Below are 23789 nucleotides of genomic sequence, written 5' to 3' on the forward strand. Positions count from 1 at the left end.
GCATTTAGAATGTCTCTGACTATATAATTTGGATTAAGAGGTTCTTGTTGGGTTTTACTGATTTAGCATAAATCAGAAGGACATACTGGAATAGACCCCTTCACATAACCAGAGCCTTTAGGCCATGAACTAGTAAAATTTGCTCTTTGTTTGTGCTGCATTTTTAGTGGGTTCTTTTTTCTTTCTTTCTTTGTTATTATTATTTTTTTTAATGCGCCTTAGTTGCTATGCGGAGGCTTAGCGCTCCTGCTTGGGGATCAGTTCCAGACTTTGGTTTGATTTGAAACAAGCCAAGCAAATTTGCCTGAATGTGATTTCAAAAGGTTTTCCTATTTCTCTCATCAGGAGACTGAAGGAAGCTGGGAAGCAAGACACTATTTGAGTTCAAATAATGCTGGCCTGATTTTCTCAAGAATTCGGTACGATTCAGTAGACGCAGCTCTGATGGACGACCACCGACCACTGCTACAATGGCTCTCAGGACCAGGTCTCAGGAAGCTTAATTTCAAAAGGCAGATTACTCACACTTGGAGATAAAGTCTTTTTCCTCCACTTTTACTTTTCTTTCAGTCTTTTTCACTTTCTCTCTCCATACCACATTGACTAGATGTGACTCAAAAAGTTAATGGTAATTGCTCTCATCTTAATTTAGCAAAGAGAGAGGAAGAGAGGGAGAGAAATGAGTGTAAGTTGTAGATCTAAGCACAGGTCATTACAGGTGTGTTATATTAGTGTATTCATGAGCCCCCCAGGGACAGACATGCTGCTATATCCAATAACTTTCTTAATGTGTAATTACACACCATCGGACTATAATTGATTAATTGAAAAGAGAACGTAGGCAGATGTGAGGGCAAGACTTCTGCTGCTCATTAAATGAATATGTCCTTGCTTGTCTTTAATAAGTTAAGTGGAACTACTCAAAAGCAATTAAGTCAGTAGTGAAATTCATTAAATTTTAAGTAATTATTGGTATTAAATTCTGTAATAGAATTCAAGACTTTGCATAGTTCTATTTCAAAAAGAAGTATGATCATTCTATGGGGCCAATTCAACAGAATGAGGGTTCTGAGAAAACTGCATCTTGGAGCCACTGACATTTTGTATGAAAATCACCTGAGAGAGAGAAGGAGCTGGAAGAGGGCTAGGGGGATTTCTGGAAGCTTTGCTTGCCATCCTAGACCAGATAGACCGAGTGTCTCACTTAAACCTAGGAATGTAGTCGTGTTGCCAAAGCAATTCTTTCATTTAAAATCTTAATCTAAATAGTTCGAAAAGAATGAAAAATACATATTTTTAAATCTAATGCCTTGAATACTACATCTGATACTTTCTCTAGTAGCTAAATTCAAACACAAACATGGATATGCGGCATTGAATGCAATTTGGAGAAAATTCTTTCCAGGCCCCACTCTCATGTGGGAAAGAAACCTGGGTGACTGGGGTGGCGGGGAGACTATGAGGTACGCCACAGTTCAGAGAGGGAACCCCAGATAGTTCTCAGAGCCCAGAAGTGGCTCCTACACCTTCCGCCACTATTCATTCTGCCCAAGAAACCAGACAACTCAGAAATCTATCAGAGAGGAACTCCATTCAGCCAGTGCTGCCGCATTCCAGACATTCCTGACAACTCCCTAGACGCAGGAGAGACCTTGGAGTCTGAGCTGGCTGTGGAAAAGTGCCAACGGGGAACCACACCAGTACGGTTTGTTCATTCATTCATGCAGTAGGTATTTCTTGAGCGCTTATTCAAAGCCTTTAGTAAAATGATTTTATAAATACTTATGTATGTCTATATCTATCTATCTATCTATCTATCTAGCTAGCTATCTATCATCTATCATCTAACTATAATATAAAGTAAATATACAAAGAACTTATAAAGACCAGGGGGCAATTCTGTGAAGATGTAGTCCATTTCGTACCTATCCAAGATGATCTTGCGCCCTGCACATCGTAAGCACTCAGTAAAAGCTTGCTGACTGAATGATGGAAGAAATTGATGACGTGGGCTTTGAGGAAAGCATGATTGTGTGTGGCACCTGCATAAAGTTCTCTAATTTATGGAAACAGTTAAGGGATGTTAATGCATGGCCAGGATAAGCCAGAGAGATGGTGATGATGGCAGCTGAGAGTGAAGGAGAACTGATTGCAGAACCTTTGTCTATTCCCAGGTTTCTTGCTCTAACCATCAGCATCCTTAACAGTCCTGTCATTTCTTTCTTGGGATAGAAAACTTAAAATGTAAACCCATGTACTGTGGTCATTTAAAAAAAAAAAAACAGTGGCTTCAACTACATTTTTTAAGTCGTACTTTCAAATCTACAAATAACTCTGTATGGTTAGTTTCACAATCTAAAAAGACATTATTGTTCTTTCATTGTTTGCTGGGGCTAACACTTTGAGGACATGAGAGCCAGTCTAGATGCAAGGCTATGGGGCTGCTGGTTCTTGAGAGGCACTGTTCCCACCCTGGGCCCCGTGAGAGGCGTCCCCACAGCAGGCTGACTAGACACAGAGACAGTAGGGAGATATGTGATTCTTACCCTTCCCCAAAGGAGGAGAGAAAAGCATATTACGTATACTCTAATTGCTGTTGGAAGAAAAAAATTCCAGTCCTCACACACATTGTAATTTTAGAAACCATAACTAAAGCTAAAACTAAATTAGACTAAATAGGTGTATTAGGCTCAGAAAGAAAAAAAAATCAGGGCATGTGGAAAGACATTAGGTCTCATTTTCTGTTTGCATGTTTTTCTGCTATAAAGGGCAATTTATTGTCCCACAGCTCATTTTAATCTTGAACATGACCTTGATAATCTGTGTAGGATAGAGGCAGCCCAACAATTTCAAAGAAGAGTTCTAACCAAAAGAGATGCTTTCCAGCTTTATCATGTTCACTTAATGACATTTTGCTCACATTATTTTGGATTTTTGCTTCTTTTTTTTTTTTCATTTTTACGACTGTAACAAGTTCCACATGCATTCTAGACAGCTAAATCAGGCCAAAGGAAAACTGATTTATCAAATCAGTAATTAAGTGCCTAACTGATACATCCTGAAACTAACTTATCAGCATATGAACAAAGAAGATGGCCAAAGAAGTGGGTGATGGTGTTTACTTCCAAAAGAAAAGTAAAGTTTTAAATAGTCAGGTAATTAGGACAATCAGGGAATGTGGGATTATAAGAAATTTGCTTTGGAGGTTTAACTAGCAAGCCCTTTCTGTGTAAGAATTTTTTCCCCCAAAACCATTTTATATTAGTCTAATACTCTATCTTAGTAAAGACAGTAAATTCAATAAGATGTTTTTTCTTTGATGAAGATCTTGAAAATCTTTAGGGTCGTTACTGGATAAATACCAGTTCTCCTTCTAGAGTCTTGTACATGTGCAAGGTGTAAAGAGTAAGCTAAATCCACGCAATCCAAAGCTATGTGTTATAAGATTTTTGTCTTCATTTTTAAAAAACAAGGAATCTAAATATTCATGTGAGTTTTATTTACTGGCATTTCTTTCTTTCTCTTAAAAGTTGAATACAAAAAAGGGGGTTTATTCCCTTTATTAGTTACCTTTTATTGAGTGCTTATTATACACCAAGCACTTTATATGTATTATCTCATTCAGCTTTTATGGCAACTCTAAATGGTGTATACAGCTATCGTTCCCGTTTTACACATGCAGAAACCGACCTTCCCAAGGCCACAAAGCTAGTCACCCCACAGCCAGGTCAGTGTGACTCCAGGGCACATACGCTGCACTGCCTCTGTGCTGTTCTCTGGGCAAAGGGGTTATTGCATTCTTGTTAAGGGAGATTCTATCCCTCTTTAATCCAAATTTAAGACCCCTTTCCCCCTAGTTTGTATTTAAATCACCATGATCCCTGAATCATTCTGGATCACAGTTCAGTTTCTTGCTTCTACTTTGATCTCAGTTTTTCCCATTGTACACAACTACCTACTTACTCAATTACGACTCTTATCCAAAATCTAAATTTATATGAAAATTGGCTTGAGATGAAATCTTTGCCAGTTACTCATATTAACATGGTCATAAGAACTTGATGGCCAATATTTTTGGACAGTCATTTGCAGTCTCTTTCTTGCCTTTCCAGCTGTGAGAAGCACTTGTCCTCATCACAGTGTGCCTGGACTGTTCTAACCACCTTCTAGAAGTCTCGCTGCTCATGTCCTCCAAGGCGTGAAAGCACTGCTTTCATAATAGCACTTCCTGGCGCAGTTACCTAATACAGATCCCATAGCCTAAAACACCAAATGTAAAATTAGCTGTCTGGCTTTCACTGTTTTTATTATTTGACCACAACGTACCGAGTTAACTCTATTCTCACTACTCACAAAATGATGCCAGGCAGTGTCTCGATGACCCCCACGTGCTCCCTGCTCACCTCCCTCCCATCATTCCACCAACAGTCTTCTCTTTCTCTGAGATATACTTCCATTCCCCTTCCTACAAGGACCAGCCCAGGCCCCACCTCCTCTGAGGATCCATTCCTGATGACTCCAGCCCACCATCTCTTCCCCATTAAATGACCCTTTACTTCCTTTTTGTACACATAATACTTTAATACATATTTCTATTCTCTAATCAGCATACCACCACATCTGGCACTTTAATATACACTGGAAGTTCACTGTTCATATCAGCACAGTTTGCATGTAAGCTCCTTATGAGAAGGATCCATATTCTATGCTGTGTTTGCACTGCAACACACGTCTTTTAAGCACAGCACTAGGGAGATGGTAGGTACTCAATAAACGCACCTCGACTGAAAGACAAATATCTTCAAAATCTGGGTCACATACATACCCCATCACCACCTACTCTCATATTATGCCCTGAGTTGTGTCCATGACACTAAATACTCAGGTTTTTAGAAAAGGTTTTAAATCTTTACAGATATTGCATTGAATTATAGATATCGTCTTCATGCAAGGTACACAGAAGAATAAATTAGAGATGTAAGAAACTATCCAGACCAAACACACCAGAGAATATATCCTTTGAGAAAAGGTCTTTTGGGTTTGAATTATCAAGACCGGCTGTCTCTACTGATGCAGCTCAATTCTCAACTTGGCTGATTTGATGACAGTCATAACATTGTTTAAAAATAAAAGTGTTAAGGAAAAATGAAAATGAAACTTTCACTACAACTTTATTTTTCCATGTTATTTATTTTTATGTGTTCATATATAAACATCAAATTATGTTTTTGATGTTTATATCAAATACTGCATAAATGATTGAGATGTGTTAAATGCCATAGGCTCATAAGCACTTCTGTAATGCTCCAGTTTATTTTCATTTTCCTTTATGTATGTACCCACATTTCTGCGTGGGATATATAATTTGCCTTCATATACTGTATTTTATATACACAATGATGTCACAAATTGTCAAAATTCAAGCTCTCTGGCAAATATATAAATATTACGCTAAGCCAAAACTTGTGTTTACACCATTTTTGTCCTAACACATTTATCAGACAATTTAGAAGTTAAAAACACCACTGCTTGAAATGGCTATATAATGGAGACCCCAAAGTATTTCATATATCTTAATAATCAGGATACTTTTCATTTGAAGGCCTTATTCTAGCATATGCTCAATATTAAATATCACCTCCCTTCCCATCTCAGGCTTTGACATTTAAAAATGTTTATGTGGTTTTCCCCTTCTGTGTTCACACAAAGAAGAGTATAACAGATCCTGCTGCAATATCAGAATCAGATTCAAATTTTCCATTCAAAGGAAACCAAACTATATTGAGATCTGAACACTATAAAACAGCAGAGTATTTCACAAAGTTAAATATAGGGTGTAACTTAGTTGATATCCTGAAGGTGGATTATCAAATTTGAAGTGTAGGAAATGTACTTTTCTATGTGTACTTGTCTCTTCTGTAGATTGGGAACCTCTCTAAGAGATGATGGTGTTGGTGATGATGATGGGTAAAAAGATCCTGATTTATTTTAAAAACCCATACTTTATCCTGATTTATTTTAAAACCCCATACTTTATCCTAATGGAATCTACAGCTCGTTCTATTGAGAAAGAGAGAGAGAGAGAGAGAGAGAAACCATTGCTTCTCCACCAATGTATCTTCATGGATTTTCAAGAGAAATATTGATGGATATGCAATCCAAAGTAGAACAGTAAGCACTCTTCTGGATAATTAAGGCAAAAGTACTGCTTATTATTTTAAACCTGGCTTATCAGGAGTATGTCTTAACTGGTTCAACATTTCACTTGAAATTAAGAACAAAGCCATCTATCAGCTCCACTGAAGGGAAAGGATACAGCAGTAAAATTCTCAGCCAAGACAACTACAGACCAACCCTCCACTCCACCTTGTCCGTGGCCAATGCACAATCCAGACCCAACCTTAAGCATTTCGTTTTTACGTGAACTAGAACCAGGGGGATATGTTATTGCATGCGTTCAACCAACAAATAATTTTTGAGCACCTACCTCCACAGATCATTGAATCTATATCACCACTGATCGTTAAGATGCTATTATCTTATACCACTGGAAAAAACGTTGCCAATTAAAAAAATGACAAGTCATCAACTGTAACATGCAATCCCCCCCTTTTTTTTTTTGGCCATTCTGCACAGCACGCGGGATCTTAGTTCCCCGACAAGGGATTGAACCTGGGCCCTTGGCAGTGAGAGCTTGGAGTCATAAAATACGGGGTGGGCAAGCATGGTTCTCAGGGGTACAGTGAGGAAAGACAAAGGTCTTGCCTCACAGAGCTCTCAGCTAAGGGAGCCTCATCTGGAATTAAAAGAGGGTTATCTCAACTTCTGGTTGTACGTGGCCAGGCAGGAGAAGCTGGGAAGACAGCCCTCATGGAGAGTCCGATGCCTCAAACCACAAGAGTAGGAAGTGTACAAAAAACATGATTACAAAAGACGCTTAAGCCAAATTCAATGAGAAAACACATTAAAGACCTTATTTGCCTGAACCTGCTTATTTGCCATTTAATCATGGCCATCTATCTTTCTTCTTCTTTTGAAATTTCCTTTCACCGGTCCCCCATCACCCCCACATCCCCATCTCCGATCTCTTGCCTCCTTTATTACTCATATATGTCATTCTTCTCAAGTCCAAATATTTTTTATTCCCTTTCCCTTTTTCTCCCAAGAGACTTTCATTAGCTTGTTCTTCTAGCCATAAACCAAGCATATGACTAAATATGATCAATACTAGTTCTGGCTGGTTTCTTAGGCACTTTTATATTGATAATTGATATCCTATCTGGTTTTCTGGCTTTGCTTGATATATGATATAGAGTTTCTATCAAGCCATCAAAGGTGAATTCTCTTTGGTACTTTAGGTAATTGTTCAGTTCTAGCAATTAAAACAATGAGGGAAAATGTCACTGACCCCTAACTCCAGTATGCTACCTGATGGCCGGAAGTTTTGAAGGCAATAGATCAGTTCACCCCGAGGAATACAATCCCACCAAATCAAAAGAGGCCAAACCTTTTTTGAAACGGCCTTACTGATTGTAAAAAGAATCAAAATCTTCAAAAGAAGATTTAACATTTATCATATATCATCTATTACTGTCAGATTTTTAAAAACCCACTCAAACGCTTATAACACATTGAAAATTATATTTTCTATAGAGTACCAAATTTAAAAATATATATACTTTGGTTCCTTTCCCTACAATTTAGTATTCATTGGAAATTCTCAAACGCTGACATGCCTTTCTGAATAAACTCCCCTTCCTAGCATTCCCACAGATGTTCTTTCTGGCTTCAGAATTCTACCAAAGAATTGTTACCATAAAGAAGCTACAAAGAGCGATTCTGGATTAATTGCTTAATTCCTTCATGTCACCAACATAGATTGAACCCCTTCTCTCGCCCTGGGATGGAAGAATGTATCAGACCCGGTCCCTACCTTGAGAAGGTGGCAGTGTGTCTTGGCCTGAGCACAGGTCAGAGAGATGTGGGTCAAATCTAGGCTCTGCGCCTGCTCACTAGATCCCTTCCTCTCTCCCAGGGCAAGGAACGTAACATCCCCGAATTTTAATTTCCCCATCTGTAAAACAATAATAACAATATCTACTAGCAAAGGTATAGAGCGTACAGGGTCTAAAAAAGGGTCTGTAAAGACCAAGCACAATGGCACGTTGGAGGCGCCCCACAAAGGATGGTTTCTTGTCTCCTTCCCTTAACAGGCTTATCAGAGGCACATCCATTTGCTACTGCAGACATTTACATGTGTAAATTATATTTTTCCTTTGCTTTGCATTTATTTCCTTAGTTGTATATTTCTAAGATGAACAATTTTAGTATTAAAGGGGAGAGAAAGATGAAGCGGTCTTGGATCACGTAGAATCTTCCTGGACAGTTATATATTTTTTTAAAAAGCTTAGCTATGAGAATTGTCTGCATAATGCACCTCATCCCTCTTATTGTTCACAAGGAATTACTGTGGCTTTTGCATGCAAATATAAATACTCAAGACTTTCAGATAATCTGTTGCTAGAAAATTTGGTCAATGGTATTCTATGATGTGCTAGTAAGTATGCAACCTTGAAAGAAATAATCATAATCATAATTACAACAACCTCAATTGAATGCCAACCATTTGCCGAATACCGTTCTAAGCATCATAGGGGTATTCATTCATTCAGACCTCACACCAACCCTACAGGATACATAGGATTGTTGTCCTTATTTTACAGACAAGGACATGGACACAGAGATATTCAGTGACTTGCCCAAGGTCACACAGCCAGTGGGTGGAGTGGTGGAGCCTCCTGAATCTGAACCAAATAGTCTGGTTCAAGAGCCCAAGCTCTTCACCCCAACACGGTACTATTTTTTGGAAGTTTTAAATTCTTCTTTGAAAAAGTCCTCCAACATTTTAGTACCTCACAAATCAGCAACATTTGCTATGCAGCCAACAGGCATCTCTAGTGCCCTCGGCATAAATAGGCAAGTGAGTGGATGTTCAAGGGTTTCTCTGAAGTTTTGTCCTAAATTAAAATATTACCTATGGGCTTCTATCCGACCCCACTGGAAAGAGACTCTTGTTAGAGAGTAAAGGCAGGTACTTCCAGCATTTGCCTGAAGATTTTGTTTAAACTAATGTCACCTCCTAGATCCATTTTATTAGTAATAAGACTACTGCTTATTGAACTTTTTCTTAGTATGTGTTAGGCACACTAAGTGCTTCGTATACATGATCTCATTTACTCCTGAAAACAACCCTACGAGGCCGCTACTATATTTATCTTCATTGTATTGATAAAGGCACTGAGGCTCAGGGCAGGTAGGAAAGTTGCCCAGCTTGCACAGCTGGCGTGTCTGCAGAGCTGGGCCTGGGACACCCACTCTTACCCACCATACCACAGTGCCTCCCCTGGAGAACACATGGTCCTCGATACCTCTCTCTGGCTCCAAGAACCACTGTGATGTACTGTGTGATGGACTGCTCATGTAAGCCAGCATGAACACCAAACCATATGCCTCTGACCTTTTTGCACAATGGCCCTGGAATGGGAAAGGCGAAGATCTCCATGCCTTGGAAAAGGGAGCTTGCAGGGGACCAAGGGTCTCCAATCAAATCTAATCCCAAGCAGAGTACCTACACCAGAGCAGAAGCAGGGGAACTCCAGCCCTCCTGCAGACAGCTTCTCCCCCAAAGAAAGAAACTAAAAGGGACAGTTAAAATAGGGTTTCCACGGGTGGTACGTGAGGGGAGATGGTCTTTGTGGGAGAGGGTCTTTGTACAGGAGAAGAAAAAGGCTCTAAATCACAAGACCATGGCAGCAATGAGAGCCAAGGGGCTACAAAGAGAAAGAGAGAAGCAGCAGAGCCAGCTGGAGAGCCAGGGGAAACAACAGCACAGATGGAAACAGAGGAATGTGCAGGTGAAATAGGACAACTCAAGTGGAATCCACTCCTCTGCCTGTGTTAAAGTCCAGATGGTCTAGATGGAGAGCATAATGGTGCCACCTCTATTGGAACTGACCCTTGTTCAGTCTAAGATTGGTCCTCTTCTTTCTAAAACGGTCAATTTTTCTTTAAAAAAAATAGTTCAGAGAACTGTGGGAACACAGGAATAGCTCCAGAGTAAAGGGATCCGGAGGGTGGATAGAAAAAAATGGTTGGATAGGCCAACTCTCTCTAGACAACAACCCATCCCTGGGGATTTCTGGGTCATTTTACACCTTTGGGGCTTTTACAATTACTATTTCAGGAAACCGGTACACAGCATACTACATACACATACATCATATGATATTTTATTTGATGTGATGGAAGTCCAAGTGTGTCACCATGAATTTTAATTCTCAGTGCCTGGGCTGCTCAGTTGTAACAGCAAAGAAACAGTGTGTCAATTCAAGTTGAGCTGGGGCATGTATCTGGCTTTCTGCATGACTAGCAGTGTTAAGGGAGGTCTTCAGTCAATTATACCTATTTTGAAAAGCCTATCAAGTTTCAAGTGAAATGTGGCTGTTTTTATCACCTTTTGGGGGTTCTCATTAAGATTTCATGATCTAGCCAGAAAGGCCTAGTAATAGCTAATATCTGACAGCAATCCAGATTTCCCCCTCATTGCCGTGATGAGGCCAACATGTACTGGTGAGATGGGCTGGGTTGCAAAGAGAGCTGATCTTATTTTTAAATAAATACATTTAAAACTAGGGGCCTATGTAAACTATTCTATATAGGATGCATAAACAGCAAGGTCCTACTGTATAGCATAGGGAACTATGCTCAATATCCTGTGATAAACCATAATGGAAAAGAATATTTTAAAAATGTACACATATGTATAACTGAATCACTTTGCTGTACAGCAGAAACTAACAAAACATTGTAAATCAACTATACATCAATAAAAAAAAGAAAGAAAAATTAAAATATAGAAAAACAAAGAAGACTCAAGTCATCACTAGCATTGTGGCAAGTCTTTCACGTTAAGGGTTTTTAAAACTCCATCTGATCATCCAAGCCTTACAAGGCTGTGCTGAGCAGGGAGGGAAGAGCATACTGCATAACCAAGATTCATTGGTTTTATGTATACATAGTCACAAAGCTCTAATTCCCAGTTTACTCAGTCTCAATGGATTCTTCATAGCCAGAAAAGTGGTGTGCTAGTCTTTACAAAAAAACAAAACAAACAAAAAAACATATATGCTTCACAATACTTCAGCAGAATAAAAGGGTGGGATGGGTAAAGGGGTAGGTGAAGCAAGATTAATAGTCGATAATTGTTAGTACATGGAGGTTCATTATATGACTCTCTACTTTTGTATGTGTTAGGAATTTTCCATAATAATTTTTTTTTAATCCACAGAAGTACTAGGAATTTCCATGAAGCAGAACTACTGAAGTCTAGACTTGAAAGGATGGTGTCAGTTATTTAGACCTCTGCAAATGGGCCGGCCTGCCAGCTCACCCTGTATCCTTCAGGTACCCTATACTCCAGCCAACTTAGTTGTCAACTGAGGTGTGAGTCACCTGGGCTGTACTTTCCCACCTCCTTGCCTTTGCCCATGCTATTTTCCTCTGCTTGGAATGACCCCTTCCCTTATACCCCAGCTCCGACTATGGAAAATCCAACCCATGGAAGGCCTAGATCAAAGGTATCCTCCTTTGTTAAGTCTTTAATTATGGCATATGGAAATAATCTCTTCCTCCTTTGTACTCCAGAACTTTCTTGGTGCTCTCTAGGACCACAGCTCACTGTGTAATGATAATAATCATGAAAAAAAGAAGCATCATGATAATAGCAATGAATATATACTGAATGTTGTATGTACCAGGCACTTTCGATATGTCATCACTTTCGATCCTTACAATATCCTTTGAGGCTATTACCCTTTTATTATCACATTTTACCGATGAAGATCTGAAATGCAAAGAGGTTCAAGAGGCGAAACGGGGGTCCAATGTGATATGATGCCAGATGTATCACCATAAATATTAAGCCTTTGTGCCTATGATCCTTAGCTACCACCAGAGTGATATGGTATAAAGTCTAGTTGAGACAAAATTCTAACTTTCGGGAAGACCGGAGGGCCCACATTCCTGATGGTTAACAATACTGCATATGCCTATTCTTCCTACTGAATTGTAAGCTCCTTCAGGGAAGGGACGGACTGTGTCTTTTTCTATTTGTGAACCCCAAAAGCACTGTCTAGTAAAATGCCTTGTACATAGAAGATGATCAATAATATCTTGTTAATTGAACAATGCATTAATACAGAGCAGTTCTGCCTAAGGGTGATATCCAACTCTTATAATCCACCTCGCTGCCTCCACAAGGAAATAAGATGGACAAATCAGCCCACAGAACTGCCTAGGCCACTCTCCTCTCCACCAGCTCTATTCACAAGGCCACAAAACTAAAATAGTTTTCATCTTCTCCCTACATTGGCATTGTAAAGAATGAATTCTTCTTTCAGAAAGAGGAAAGAATTATTCCCCAATACTATTTTTATTTAGCTTCCCAACTAAGGGCCCCCTCCCCCTTCCTCTGCAAAACTCCCACCCTCAACAGAGTAGGGAAAAGCCAAAAGGAGTCAAACTTTGTCTAGGTGATGACCCGGGAATCTGGAACTGAGGAAGACAGGCTGTTCTCCTCTTGAGTTTCCTTTCTCTTATTTCCCCTTTCAGACTTCCTAAACCTGGTTTCTTTCCAACCAAATTATACCACACTGATTGCTGCTAATCTTTGACCATATTTTGACCTTCTTCCTGAATACAGTGACACTCTCTGGACTGATGCTCTCTGCCCCCTAAGAACACTTGGGGAGTAGGCCCAATTGTCTTCAATTCCTTCCCCAAACTCTTTCAACGTTCCTTTTTTTCTAGCTAGTAGTCTTCTCCCTCCAAGGACTCAGCGTATGCTATACTTCTGCTAGGTGTTACCCCAGGTGGCTTTCAAGAACTGAGCAAGTACTAGCTTAAGAGAGGTGTGATTTAGGTCCTCCTCCCACTCTGGCTCTTAATGCAATTCCCACCATCAATACGAGCATTTTAATAGGGGAAATGAGAAGGCCTTCTAGTCCCAAAAGAATGAGGCAATAATGGTAAAGGGACTAGCAACAGAGTTGGAATTTGGGACAAGGGCTAGTCATTGAGGCTGGCTCTAAGTGTTCCCTCTTCTGGGCTCTCATAAGCCATGTTGCTGTATTGTTAAAGTGATGTGAATTTCCCACATTTTCTTTTACTGAAAGTTATTTGCTTTGATCATAAACTGAGGCCAGCAAAAGACCCTGAGGCATGTGTGTGTGTGTGTGTGTGTGTGTGTGTGTGTGTGTGTGTGTGTATACCTACATCTATCTATGAAGAGGTAGATGGGGCCACACTGAATTGTGATATATCAAATAATACTCAAGTTTTATCTAATGTCACTCATCTTGACAGCCTTGCATTTTCAAAATTAATAAAAAGCATAAGGAAACTGCCACACAGTCACCAACCAAAGAATCTTGGCCACCAAGCTAAATATCTAGTCATCTGTGTTGTACATTAAGTGTGAAGGCACATATCACAGTTTGAGATTTAAATGGGCAAATCAATACCTACAGGAAATCGACAGTCACATAGCAGATTTTTCTATCAGCCAATGCTTTCTTTGTCAGTGCCTTCTGATTACACACACTTGTGTATTCTAGGCATCGATTCTACTTTGCTTTTGTTTAGGTTACTTAATATTCCTCCTCTTCCAAGAAGCAGAGACAATCAATAGTTATAAAGTCAGAGGCCATGTCCCATCTACCTGGCCAGGGCACTTTCTGTCAGCACCTGTGGCCCAGAGGGTTAGCCTTCCAGCCATGTGTTCCTGATCACCTGGGAGCCTGGAAGTAACCTGTGCCCTCAAGGCTTTCTTCCAAGAGCCATCACTATCTTCCAAAGAGCTCCCCCACTTTCTAAAGCCACCCCTGTTCTAGCGAACCATGCAAGATGGCAGACACACCCTTAAGCTAAGAAAAGCCCTTTGGAGTGGGGCTTGCAATCTTCTCTCACCAAGTCTTTTAAAATTTGCCCTAAGCTGCACTAAGAAAACTCCAAGGACTTCCTATTTCTCTCTTAGGAATGAACAAATCATTTTCATATAGAAGCATAACTTCTCAGGGCTTCATAACCAGCCAAACACCATCCTTTCTCTTGCAACTGAAAAAAATTACATTTCTCCTTGGAGAAATAAGCTTACTTGTTTTTTCTCTCTATTCCTTTTTTTTTCTTTTATCACAAGAAAGTGTGCTGACCAAAATAAAGCATTTCTAACAGCGACTAAGAGGACAAAGATTGTACCAATCTCTCAAAACTACTGCCAACACAATATCGTGTTTAAGCACAGCAATGACTAAACATATATTTTCTCTAAAGATAGCTGGAAAAGATGTTCACATATATGTTTTACTTTCTCCAGTATAAACTGACCACAACCAGAACTCAAGCACATTCATTTTTCCAATAAATAGGGAAAAAAAAATCAAATATGGCATATTAGTTTTACCAGTATCTCTAAAAAGAAGTAAGCTACTCTCAAAAGCATTTTGATACCAAAACATAGTATAAATGGCCCCTATAGTCTTCTGCTGGAAAATCAGAGTTACGGAGTAAAACATTAAAACGAAAATGAAAGAAAAGGGTTTCCCCCAAACAGGTAATGCTAGCAAGCCTGGACGTTTAAGGGCCCTAAGATAAAATATAAGGTGAGTAAAAATGTCAGGGGAAAAAAACTGCATTTATAAGCAACAAATATGCCTGTGGATTGGTTGGTCAAGGGACGACACACAGAATAAGTGATGCTATTGTAACCACGCAAACTGTGGAGTGGGAAGGAGTTTCTTACTGTCAACATCCAGCTCCTGTGGCTAGAATGAGAAAGAACTGTATTTTTCTCTCTTCTCCTGCTCTTTGGACACTTTGTTTTTAATGAACAGTTGGTATCAGAGCTAAGTCCAAAGACTGTTACATGTGGGATTTCCTAATGCAGAGACCTGGCAGGGCTGTGCTCTGTTAGGCCAAAAAACTAAACAGAAAAGAGACTACCTCAAAATGTAACAAGTGAGCATCCTCATTCTCTTTCAGTGTTTTCATTTAGTTGGAGCAAATGTTTTGCTTTAATGCAATTGAAAAGAAAAGAACATTTAGGGACAACATAGCTAGATCCCTCATAAAACTTCATTTTCAAAAGCAGTGTTTGAATCTCTAAATAAATGACAATTCATTCTCTGTTTACTTTAGGTAAACAGAAAATGCATTGCAGAGCACTAGTTTTCAAAAGCTAATCAAGAACATTAGGTCCCAACAGATTCATTTAATAGAAATATAATAGGCATTCCTGCTCGCTTTTCATCTTGTCTCGCTATAAATGCTAAAATGAACAGCAAATTAACCCTGCATTGGAACAGAGTCCCTGTCACAGCTGAGATCCTCTCTCTCACGACTTGGAAACATCCCCGCATCCTGTCGCTGCTTTGACTTCTACATAGGAGAGAGAAAGCGCCTGATTGAGTTTGGCAAGAGAGTGTAGGAATACTTGAATTCTAAAGGGAGTACTGCGTGTCAACTCTGCTATCTTTCCTAGCAGAACAAAATATTACCATGTTGTCTCCTAAAATAGTGTACAATTAGGAAGTAGGAGGAGGGATGGGGATGGGATTTTTTTTTTTTCTTTCCAAGCTACGTACATCAACTGTCTTTTTCTACATTTTTAACTTTACTAGCCATTCTCCAAATGGCTGTTTATCAACTACTATACAGAACAAGCTAATAAAGCAGGGCCATCCAAGCTCTATAATCAGATACAAAAGATTTGCAAACAATTTGAGATCTTATAATTAATATTCAGTGATATCAGAATTAGCATTTAGAACTCTATACAGAAAAACTATAATACTTCAAAAATTATGTAATAATGAACAAACCCTTTCAAAAACTGTTTTCACTGTGCTAAAGTAACATTCTAGACTTGTTGTAAGTATGTTATTCTTACAAGTAGTTCGCAGTTATTCTTGAAGGCAAGCCTTGGAGTTTCCTTAGCATAGTGCTGCTGGGGAAAATTTTCAGCATGTCCATCTTCATCTCTAGCCTGAAGGGAAATATAATGGCCTATTTAGGGACTTACAAATAATGGAAGAAAAAAAGCTAAAAGCATAACAGCTCAGATCATTAAACAAACGGGAATCCAGAAATCACAACATTAATAAGAAATTTGTTTAAATACGCAGTACGCCTTTTAGATATCAAAATTTGGGATTTATTTTTCTTTACATAGTTCAGTTTGAACATGCAAATTCATTGTGGTGTAATATTTAAAATGATACGAAACAAACCAAAAGCAAATAATTTTGTTGAAAATTACCACCACTTCAGACTTCCAGTGACTTTTGTTGCACATTTAGGATTATATGACATACATACGTGTTTAAACTTTTTGGCATGCTTAAGCAATCTCTAGATAATGCACTTTTAAAAAATTCTAATAGCAAGGCCATAAGAAAAGCAATTTGCATAGTTATATTTTGCATTGTAATACTATTAGAGATAAACTGATTCCCCTCAATTTTTAAATAAAGATCTAAAAGGAGCAATGATCTAGTAAGAACAATGATTCTTCAATCAAATGCAGTAAAAAAAAAAAAAAAAAAGATTTAATTAAGAAGCTGCATTAAAAGTTACTGGTTATTTTCATCTACACTGTTAATTAAGAAAGCTGAAGTTTAAATGGAGACATTAACAGAACCCATTAGCAATACCCCTTGCATACAGTCTTCCCTTTCTAATCTCCATTGGTTTCTGGTTTGGAGTTGGAGAGAAGAAAGAGGTAGGTGAAAGGAGGCGTGTCTGCAGCACACTCATTAAACCATTCATTTGGGTGACACTTGCACTCTGCTCTGCACTCCTCTTATCTCAGCCCTAACTGCTCTCTCTTTCCTGGCCTCCTGAAATTCACAGCTGAGCTGTCTCCCTCACATATGGCTTGCATATAATTATGCATATTCCATTTTGCACTGCATTAAAATGATGAGCTCCTGGCTCCCTGCCAGCTGATTTTAAAAGGCCCAAGTGAAGTAGGAAAAGGGAGAGAAACACAGGGAGAGCCGCACAGGAAGCAGCAGGTAGTTCTATCTGCTGTCTCTTTAGATAAAATGTATGTCTGGCACCAGGGGAACAGCTGAGAACTACCTGTTGTGATGTATGGATTGAGGGGGAGAAAACAATGAGCACACCTCTGTGCATAGCGATGACAGCCCTGATGTACTGTTTCTCTTTTAATGGCGTGAAATCTGCCCCTGACAAGTATCACTCAGAGCTCTCAGCTAGACCAGGGATTGTCATTTTAGAAAGGGATCACTATTCTGTACATTTTAGAATGTCTTTAATAAAGGCTTCTGCCACTTATTGCAGGGAGGGAACTGATGGAATTTGGAAGTGGACTGTCAGGGTAGTAATACTGGGGTTACAAAAAGTATTTTTGAGATTTACAAACATCTCTGGGATTTGGTGCCTTTTAATTTTACCTTTTTTCCCCCCTCTACCAAATCAGAGTAAAATGAAAATGCAGGATTGGACTATGTGTGACAGAAAAAATGTGTAAGCATGCTCATGTCCAATCAAGGCACTGAAACCAGTGATGTTTTCTTCTCACAGCATCAGTTCTACTATGCAGCTACATCAGCGTTTAAGCCAATAGAGCCTTAAATGGGGCCCATTTTAAAGCAGAGTGTATACATAAAAGGCAGCTGTATAAAAAGCAATAAGATGCCAATGGGTAGCAAACATGTCAGATTCTTAAGTGAATTTTAAGGCACTCTGTGAGGTGCAGGTCTCTTGAAGGCAGGGACCACATCTATTTCATCTTTCTTACTCTACTATGCCCAGCGCCTTACTTTTAGTTGGTGCTTAACAAACATTTCAGTGATGAAAAAAAACCCATACGTGGTTAGTAACTAGACCCTACCACAACTCTGTAGAAGACGCCACCTCAAAATATGCTAAACTTGGTGGTAGGTTTATTATATTCCTGATGCACTATGATGCATATGCTTGGAAACATACTTGGCATATAGTTTACAAGGGCTACTATTTACATATGTATGTCTATATTCAATATATATGTATCTTGTGTATAAATATTCATAAGGTGGAAGATGTTTATTATGCATGTACTATGTATACACATTCATACACACCAGATGCCTGGGGATATTTTCAACATTAGTGGCAAAAATATATTCATTCCACTTACATGTAAGGTGCTCACAATGCTTTTTATGTTTTTAAAGGACAAAAAAACCCATTAAGGTTTGACTGTGCTTCCTCAAAGGGGCTACAGGATTTTATATAAAGTCTCATAATTTATGAGAGTAAATAAAACAGCAGTGGAAGAGAAAGGAGAGGAGGGTTGGAGTGATTAGAACTGGAGAGAGAAAGGCAGAAATTTGCTTCTTTATTAAACCGTGTATTTGCCTCTGCATCACACTCTATGGAGCTTGGAATGGTCTGCCTCTGATAATCAACCTGATTCTTGAGTCCAAGAAATTCCATCCTCCAGCCGTTCGCTGTGTTTCCACCACATGCCACAGAGACGGAAAGCACACGACATGCAAGAAGACCGAGCACCATCACCCTCACGTGTGTGTGCACACACAAGCACTCACACACCTCTCACTGACGTAATTCCCTTTGCATTCTCAAGTTTTTTAATGTAAAATTTTAAATTATTATTACTGGACTAAGTGAAATTAAGTGCATTCATCTAAGGCAGTAGTTCTCTGCTCTGGCTGCATATGAGAATCATCTGGGGTGTTTTTTTTTTTTTTTTTAACATATTGATGCCTGAACTCCCCCCTCCCCACTATGTTTCCAAGATTCTGATTTAACTGGTCCAGGGTGGGGCCTCGACATGGATTTTTTTTTTTTTTTTTAAGCTCTCAGGTGATAGTAATGCACAGGCAGCCCGAGAACCACTGATGTAAGGAGGGTGCCTGGAGGGAGGGTATTGAGAGGGGGCCCTGAGCAGACTTGTCAGCATGGCCTCCAGCCAGGCCCCAGGCCCACTGGAGTGAACAGCTATGCAACACTAGGAGGATACAGGATGTGTCTCCAGCAGTGGGGTTTACTCCAAAGATTTAGAGATTTCATGACTAGCTGCTTGTAAGCAAAAAATTCTCTTTATTTATTTTTAGTTTCTGGTGTGACAAATAATCTTGGAAGAACTACTATACCTCTTCCTCAAAAAGGCCTTCCTGAACCTCACTAACCAAGTCAAATACCTCTACTCTGCCCTCTCTTAGGCCTGACACACGTGCACCCTTACACCGGCTGCTGTAATTTTTGTCTTCCCCACCAGACTGCAAGCTTTCTAAGGGCAGGATGATGTTTGGCTTCTCGCCACTGGATCGTCGGCCCCAGCCACTGACTGCAGCATAGTAAGCGCTCTGTAGGAACGAGTTTAATTATCATTCCACAGCAACTTGCGGCAACGTTAGACAAAATCCATTAGAACTTCCTTACCCTACGCGCAGATTCATTTCAGCACTTCAGATTCATTTGTATATTGAAGCCATTGCCTTTTTCTGCATCTGCCCCATTTTGGGTGGCAGACAATGGCATACCATGCGTGTAGACAGAGGGAGTCCACGACCCCTGCAGGGAGGGTATGTAAACACTGAAGCTGCTCGAAATCACTGCTCACGGTAATAACACAAAGCAGACCAACTTTCGGCTGGTTTCATTATTGTTCTTGAATTCTCTAAGGACTGTGCCTCCTCTAATGGCCTGTGTCGAGGCGGACCACCCCACCACCAGTTCATGGTATCCACTGGGGCCAGGAGACCTGTGCTGATGTCTGACTTTGTTCTAAAGTGACCAGTTCTGGGCGTCCCTGGTGGTGCAGTGGTTAAGAACCCGCCTGCCAATGCCAGGGACATGGGTTTGAGCCCTGGTCCGGGAAGATCCCACATGCCGCAGACCAACTGGGCCTGTGCGCCACAACTACTGAGTCTGCACTCTACAGCCTGCGAGCCACAACTACTGAGCCCGCATGCCTAGAGCCCATGCTCCGCAACAAGAGAAGCCACCACAATAAGAAGCCCACGTGCCGCAACGAAGAGTAGCCCCCGCTTGCTTCAACTAGAGAAAATCCACACGCAGCAACGAAGACCCAATGCAGCCAAAAATAAAAACAAATAAATAAATAAATGTATTTAAATAAATAAATAAAGTGACCAGTTCTGACAGAAGGAATGTCAAAACACGTCATGATGAACTAACTCTCTCCATGGGTCTTATTCTCAACAGCTTTATTCTGAGTAATATGCTAGATATTTATGCCAACTATGGGGAAAAGCAAACGGGAAACTGTTTTCCACACTTTACTACAAATGTGATTGTCAAACCAAAGGTGCATTTTTGATCTATTATTGTAAGGAGGCTTCACTTCTTGCCATGGAATAGAAATAAAAATTAAAGTCCTTCAGTTAAACTGCAAGGGGATTTCCCCATCTCACTGCCAGTCATACATCTATTTTCATGCCATGCCTAGCATTTGAATAAATAATAGATTATGTGAGAAACTTAGACTAATTTTCTCTCTACCTGAAACACCTCTGGCTTAAACAAACTTTATTTTCACCTCTCTTTCCCTGTGAATCGTCACTAATTTACTTTTTAAATTCTGATTCTTACATTCAGCAAACTTTATTTCTTCTTTCAAAGAATCCACGTATTCCTTTGGGCTAAAGCCTTGGTGTCATGTGCATATCCAAGCAACATCAGCAACTTTTCTCCTCTGGAGGATTCCTTTAGAAAATGTGGAACATTCTAAAAACAGCTCCACTGGCCCACCCCAGAAAAGTGCAATGTTTCTGACTCAATGAAAAGGTTAACACTGTTGACGTTTAAGTGGAAAGATAACTAGGCTTGGGAGTTAATACCTCCCTGTGAGGAATGGGACTTTACACCTCCCCGTCATTGTGATTTCAGAACTTCTTTGGAAAACAAGAAAAGGTTCTGCCTGGAATCAGAGCTCGGGGGAGCGCTGTAGAGCTTCCAGACTTTGCTTTCCAGCCCTTTAGCAGATGTAGCACGTGTCAGCTCACACATGTGCTGCGGTGACTAGACTTGGGAACATCAAAAATAGTGCATCTCAAAGTTGCAGGAGTACGCTTAGAGATGCAGAGGTCTAGAGCAAAAAATTTAGATTTTATAACTAATTTTTGGAACCAGAAGCAATAGAATTTCTTTTCAAAATTCAAGATAAATTGAATTTATCACAGGGAGACCACTTCTGAAAACCCTTGGAATTTCATTTTCTGGTGTACCATTTCTGGTCTGAACTTCCTTTGTTGAATGTCTATACACACTGTCTTGAGGAAGCAGAGAGGAATAAACGGCAGCTGCCACATGTGGCCTTTCAGCGTGTCACGAACATCTCTGTGAACTTGACGTAAACAACAGCCCAGTTTCTTTGCCGCTCAGTGAAGCTCAGCCAGTGCTGGCCCTGGGCTGCACTAGCACAGGGAGGCCTCCAGAGTAGCTCCTGCTTCCACTTGAGGTACCGCCAAGTTACTCTCATCTCGGTGGCCCAATTCCTCATGACTGAAAGCCCTGTTCCCTTCAACTGGATTCCTGTCCCTTACCTCATTTCCTCAGGGTAAAACCAGTTTCCATCTCTCCTCCCCCCCCTTCTCCTGGAAAATTCTTAGGCATCTTTTAAGCCTTCATTCAGACTGCAGCTCCTTTAGGAACCCACTTGAGACCTCTTCCTCCTGGTCTAAGCTGGGCTTTGTACCCCTCCGTCTCTCTCTATATCCACTCCATCCATTGCACTGTACTATGACCATCTCTGTGTTTGCCTTCCCCACTAATCTGTGTGGTCCTTGAGTGCAGAAACTGTGGTCTATTCAGCTGCAAATTGCTAGGGCCTCATCTAGTGCCTGGCATATTATAAAGACTCCATAAATGGTGAGTGAGTGAGAGAATGAATGAATGAATGAATGAGTTCCTATCCTTTAACCCTAGCAACTGGACATTCTGCCTTGCACCCCAGTCCCCAGAGGTGAATGTTCTGCCCCTGAACCGAGGAGAACTCTCCATACTGAGTCTCAGCAGGCCTCTGCTGGAGCTTTCTGACTTCATCTGCCTCACACTTGGACCATCACTGACTATTCCATGAACTTCTGCCCAACTTGATTAGTGTCCCTCCCACTTGGTTAGACACTAGGGTCTTAGCCTGAAGATCCTGTACTCAATTTGGACTTTAGCCAATAATCCTTTTGTCCCATATGTTTCTCTCCTCCACCTCCCACCTGGACTGACTTTTGCCTAACAAAGATCAGTCTAACCTCTGGTCTTTGCCTACGAAACTCTCATCCCCAAAATTCCATTCCTAGATCAACCAACCTGGTGCCTCGCTCCCAGTTTCTTTATCTCACCTAGTCATAGTGCCCCAAGTCCATCTGGGACTCCTTGGTGTAACTCACCCCAGTTAGGACTCCTCTCTCACCTTCCCTACCAGAATGGAAACTGCCTGAGGGCAGAGACCGTGCATTATGTATGAAGCCCCCATGCTCAGTGAGTACCTTGTATAACAATCCTATAAATATATGTTGAATGGATTCATTAATCCTTTGCCCTTCCTTAAGGTAAGACCCAGAAGTGCCCTTTTTTCTCTACTCGGAGCTGCCTACCTCTACAGATGGGTTGTTTCTATGTAGGTACATATTCAAGTCACTGAACATCAGAAGGCAGATGGGTCATGGACAGGATTGTGTATGCATGCAGCTTGGGCAGAGAGCTTTCTTTCTAGACCGAGGCCTCCCACCTGGCATCAGGCTCCCTGCTCTGGAGATGCCCCAGGCACCCAGAAACTTCAGTGTGTGGAACCAGGCATCTGCTCAATTCATGTTGCTACCAATCTTTGCATCACGATCCTTTGCTCTCCCTTTCATTAGCTTGTCACTGAAGACTGACTGTGGGATTCTGCAGCGGTGCTGTTTTACTTTGTTCTTTTAACAAAATGTATTTAAATTCCCACTTAGCATGTGGGCCAGTGAGAAGCTGTTTTCCCCAGCGAAGTTCCTCCTAATTCTCCATCCTCCTCAACTGGCAAGCAGAGGGGCTCTCTCCATACCTCTTCAGGCCCCTCTGACAGCTCACACATCTCTGATGGATGAGATGGACCTATTTGCTGCTGCTATTTTTTCACTCCATACAAACCTTTATATGTATCATAAATTTTTAATATCCAATTTGGAGTCTTCAAAGAATAACGGTAACAAACATGCAACATGAAGATAATGGGAATCGAATCATGTTTATGGACTCCATGAGCATCTCCTTAAACGATGTCAGGTCAGAGCTGCTCAGACCTGCGAGTGTATGAAGCTACAGGGCTGATCTCGCGCCTGATTAATGGCTGCCCTCACTCAGGGCCCTAATGGATTGCATGACAGTTACGGCAAAAGATTCCACATCAGCCTGAAATACAGCTACCACACAGACTAAAATATATCATCCCCAAACCAGCACATTACAGCTGTGTCTGGAATAATCAGAGCAGTTGCTAAGTTGTTCTGAAATCCCTATTTTTGCTTTTCCTTTTTTAAATCTATTTTCCCTTTATCGAACAGGTGACCCTTCTGGATTCATCTTGCACTGCTGTTCGTCAGGTCACCTGAGTGTCTTTGTTTGGTAAGAACTGTTTTTCCAAAGTGACCACAGGTAAGACCCGGCAACTGGGGTGTGTGGCCCCTTCTTTTCAATTCTCAGCTAAA

The 23789-nt window shown here is 40.5% G+C and overlaps 1 protein-coding gene across 3 annotated transcripts in view; it reads right to left on the reverse strand.

The window, feature by feature from the left end:
- SOBP (sine oculis binding protein homolog) overlaps positions 1-23789 on the reverse strand; it is a 156717-nt gene that overhangs the window by 50248 nt on the left and 82680 nt on the right. The window contains exons 5-6 of one of the 3 annotated variants that reach the window (XM_059941475.1): positions 16004-16099; positions 7934-8074 (exon numbers count right to left, since the gene is read on the reverse strand). The exons of 1 other annotated variant lie outside the window; for it this stretch is intronic. In XM_059941475.1, coding sequence (XP_059797458.1) covers positions 7934-8074; positions 16004-16099 — 237 coding nt within the window. The remainder of the gene's footprint in view (positions 1-7933; positions 8075-16003; positions 16100-23789) is intronic. One more of the 3 variants, XM_059941476.1, reaches the window with a different exon arrangement.

Source organism: Balaenoptera ricei, chromosome 12, assembly GCF_028023285.1.
Source record: "Balaenoptera ricei isolate mBalRic1 chromosome 12, mBalRic1.hap2, whole genome shotgun sequence".
Taxonomy (NCBI): domain Eukaryota; kingdom Metazoa; phylum Chordata; class Mammalia; order Artiodactyla; family Balaenopteridae; genus Balaenoptera; species Balaenoptera ricei.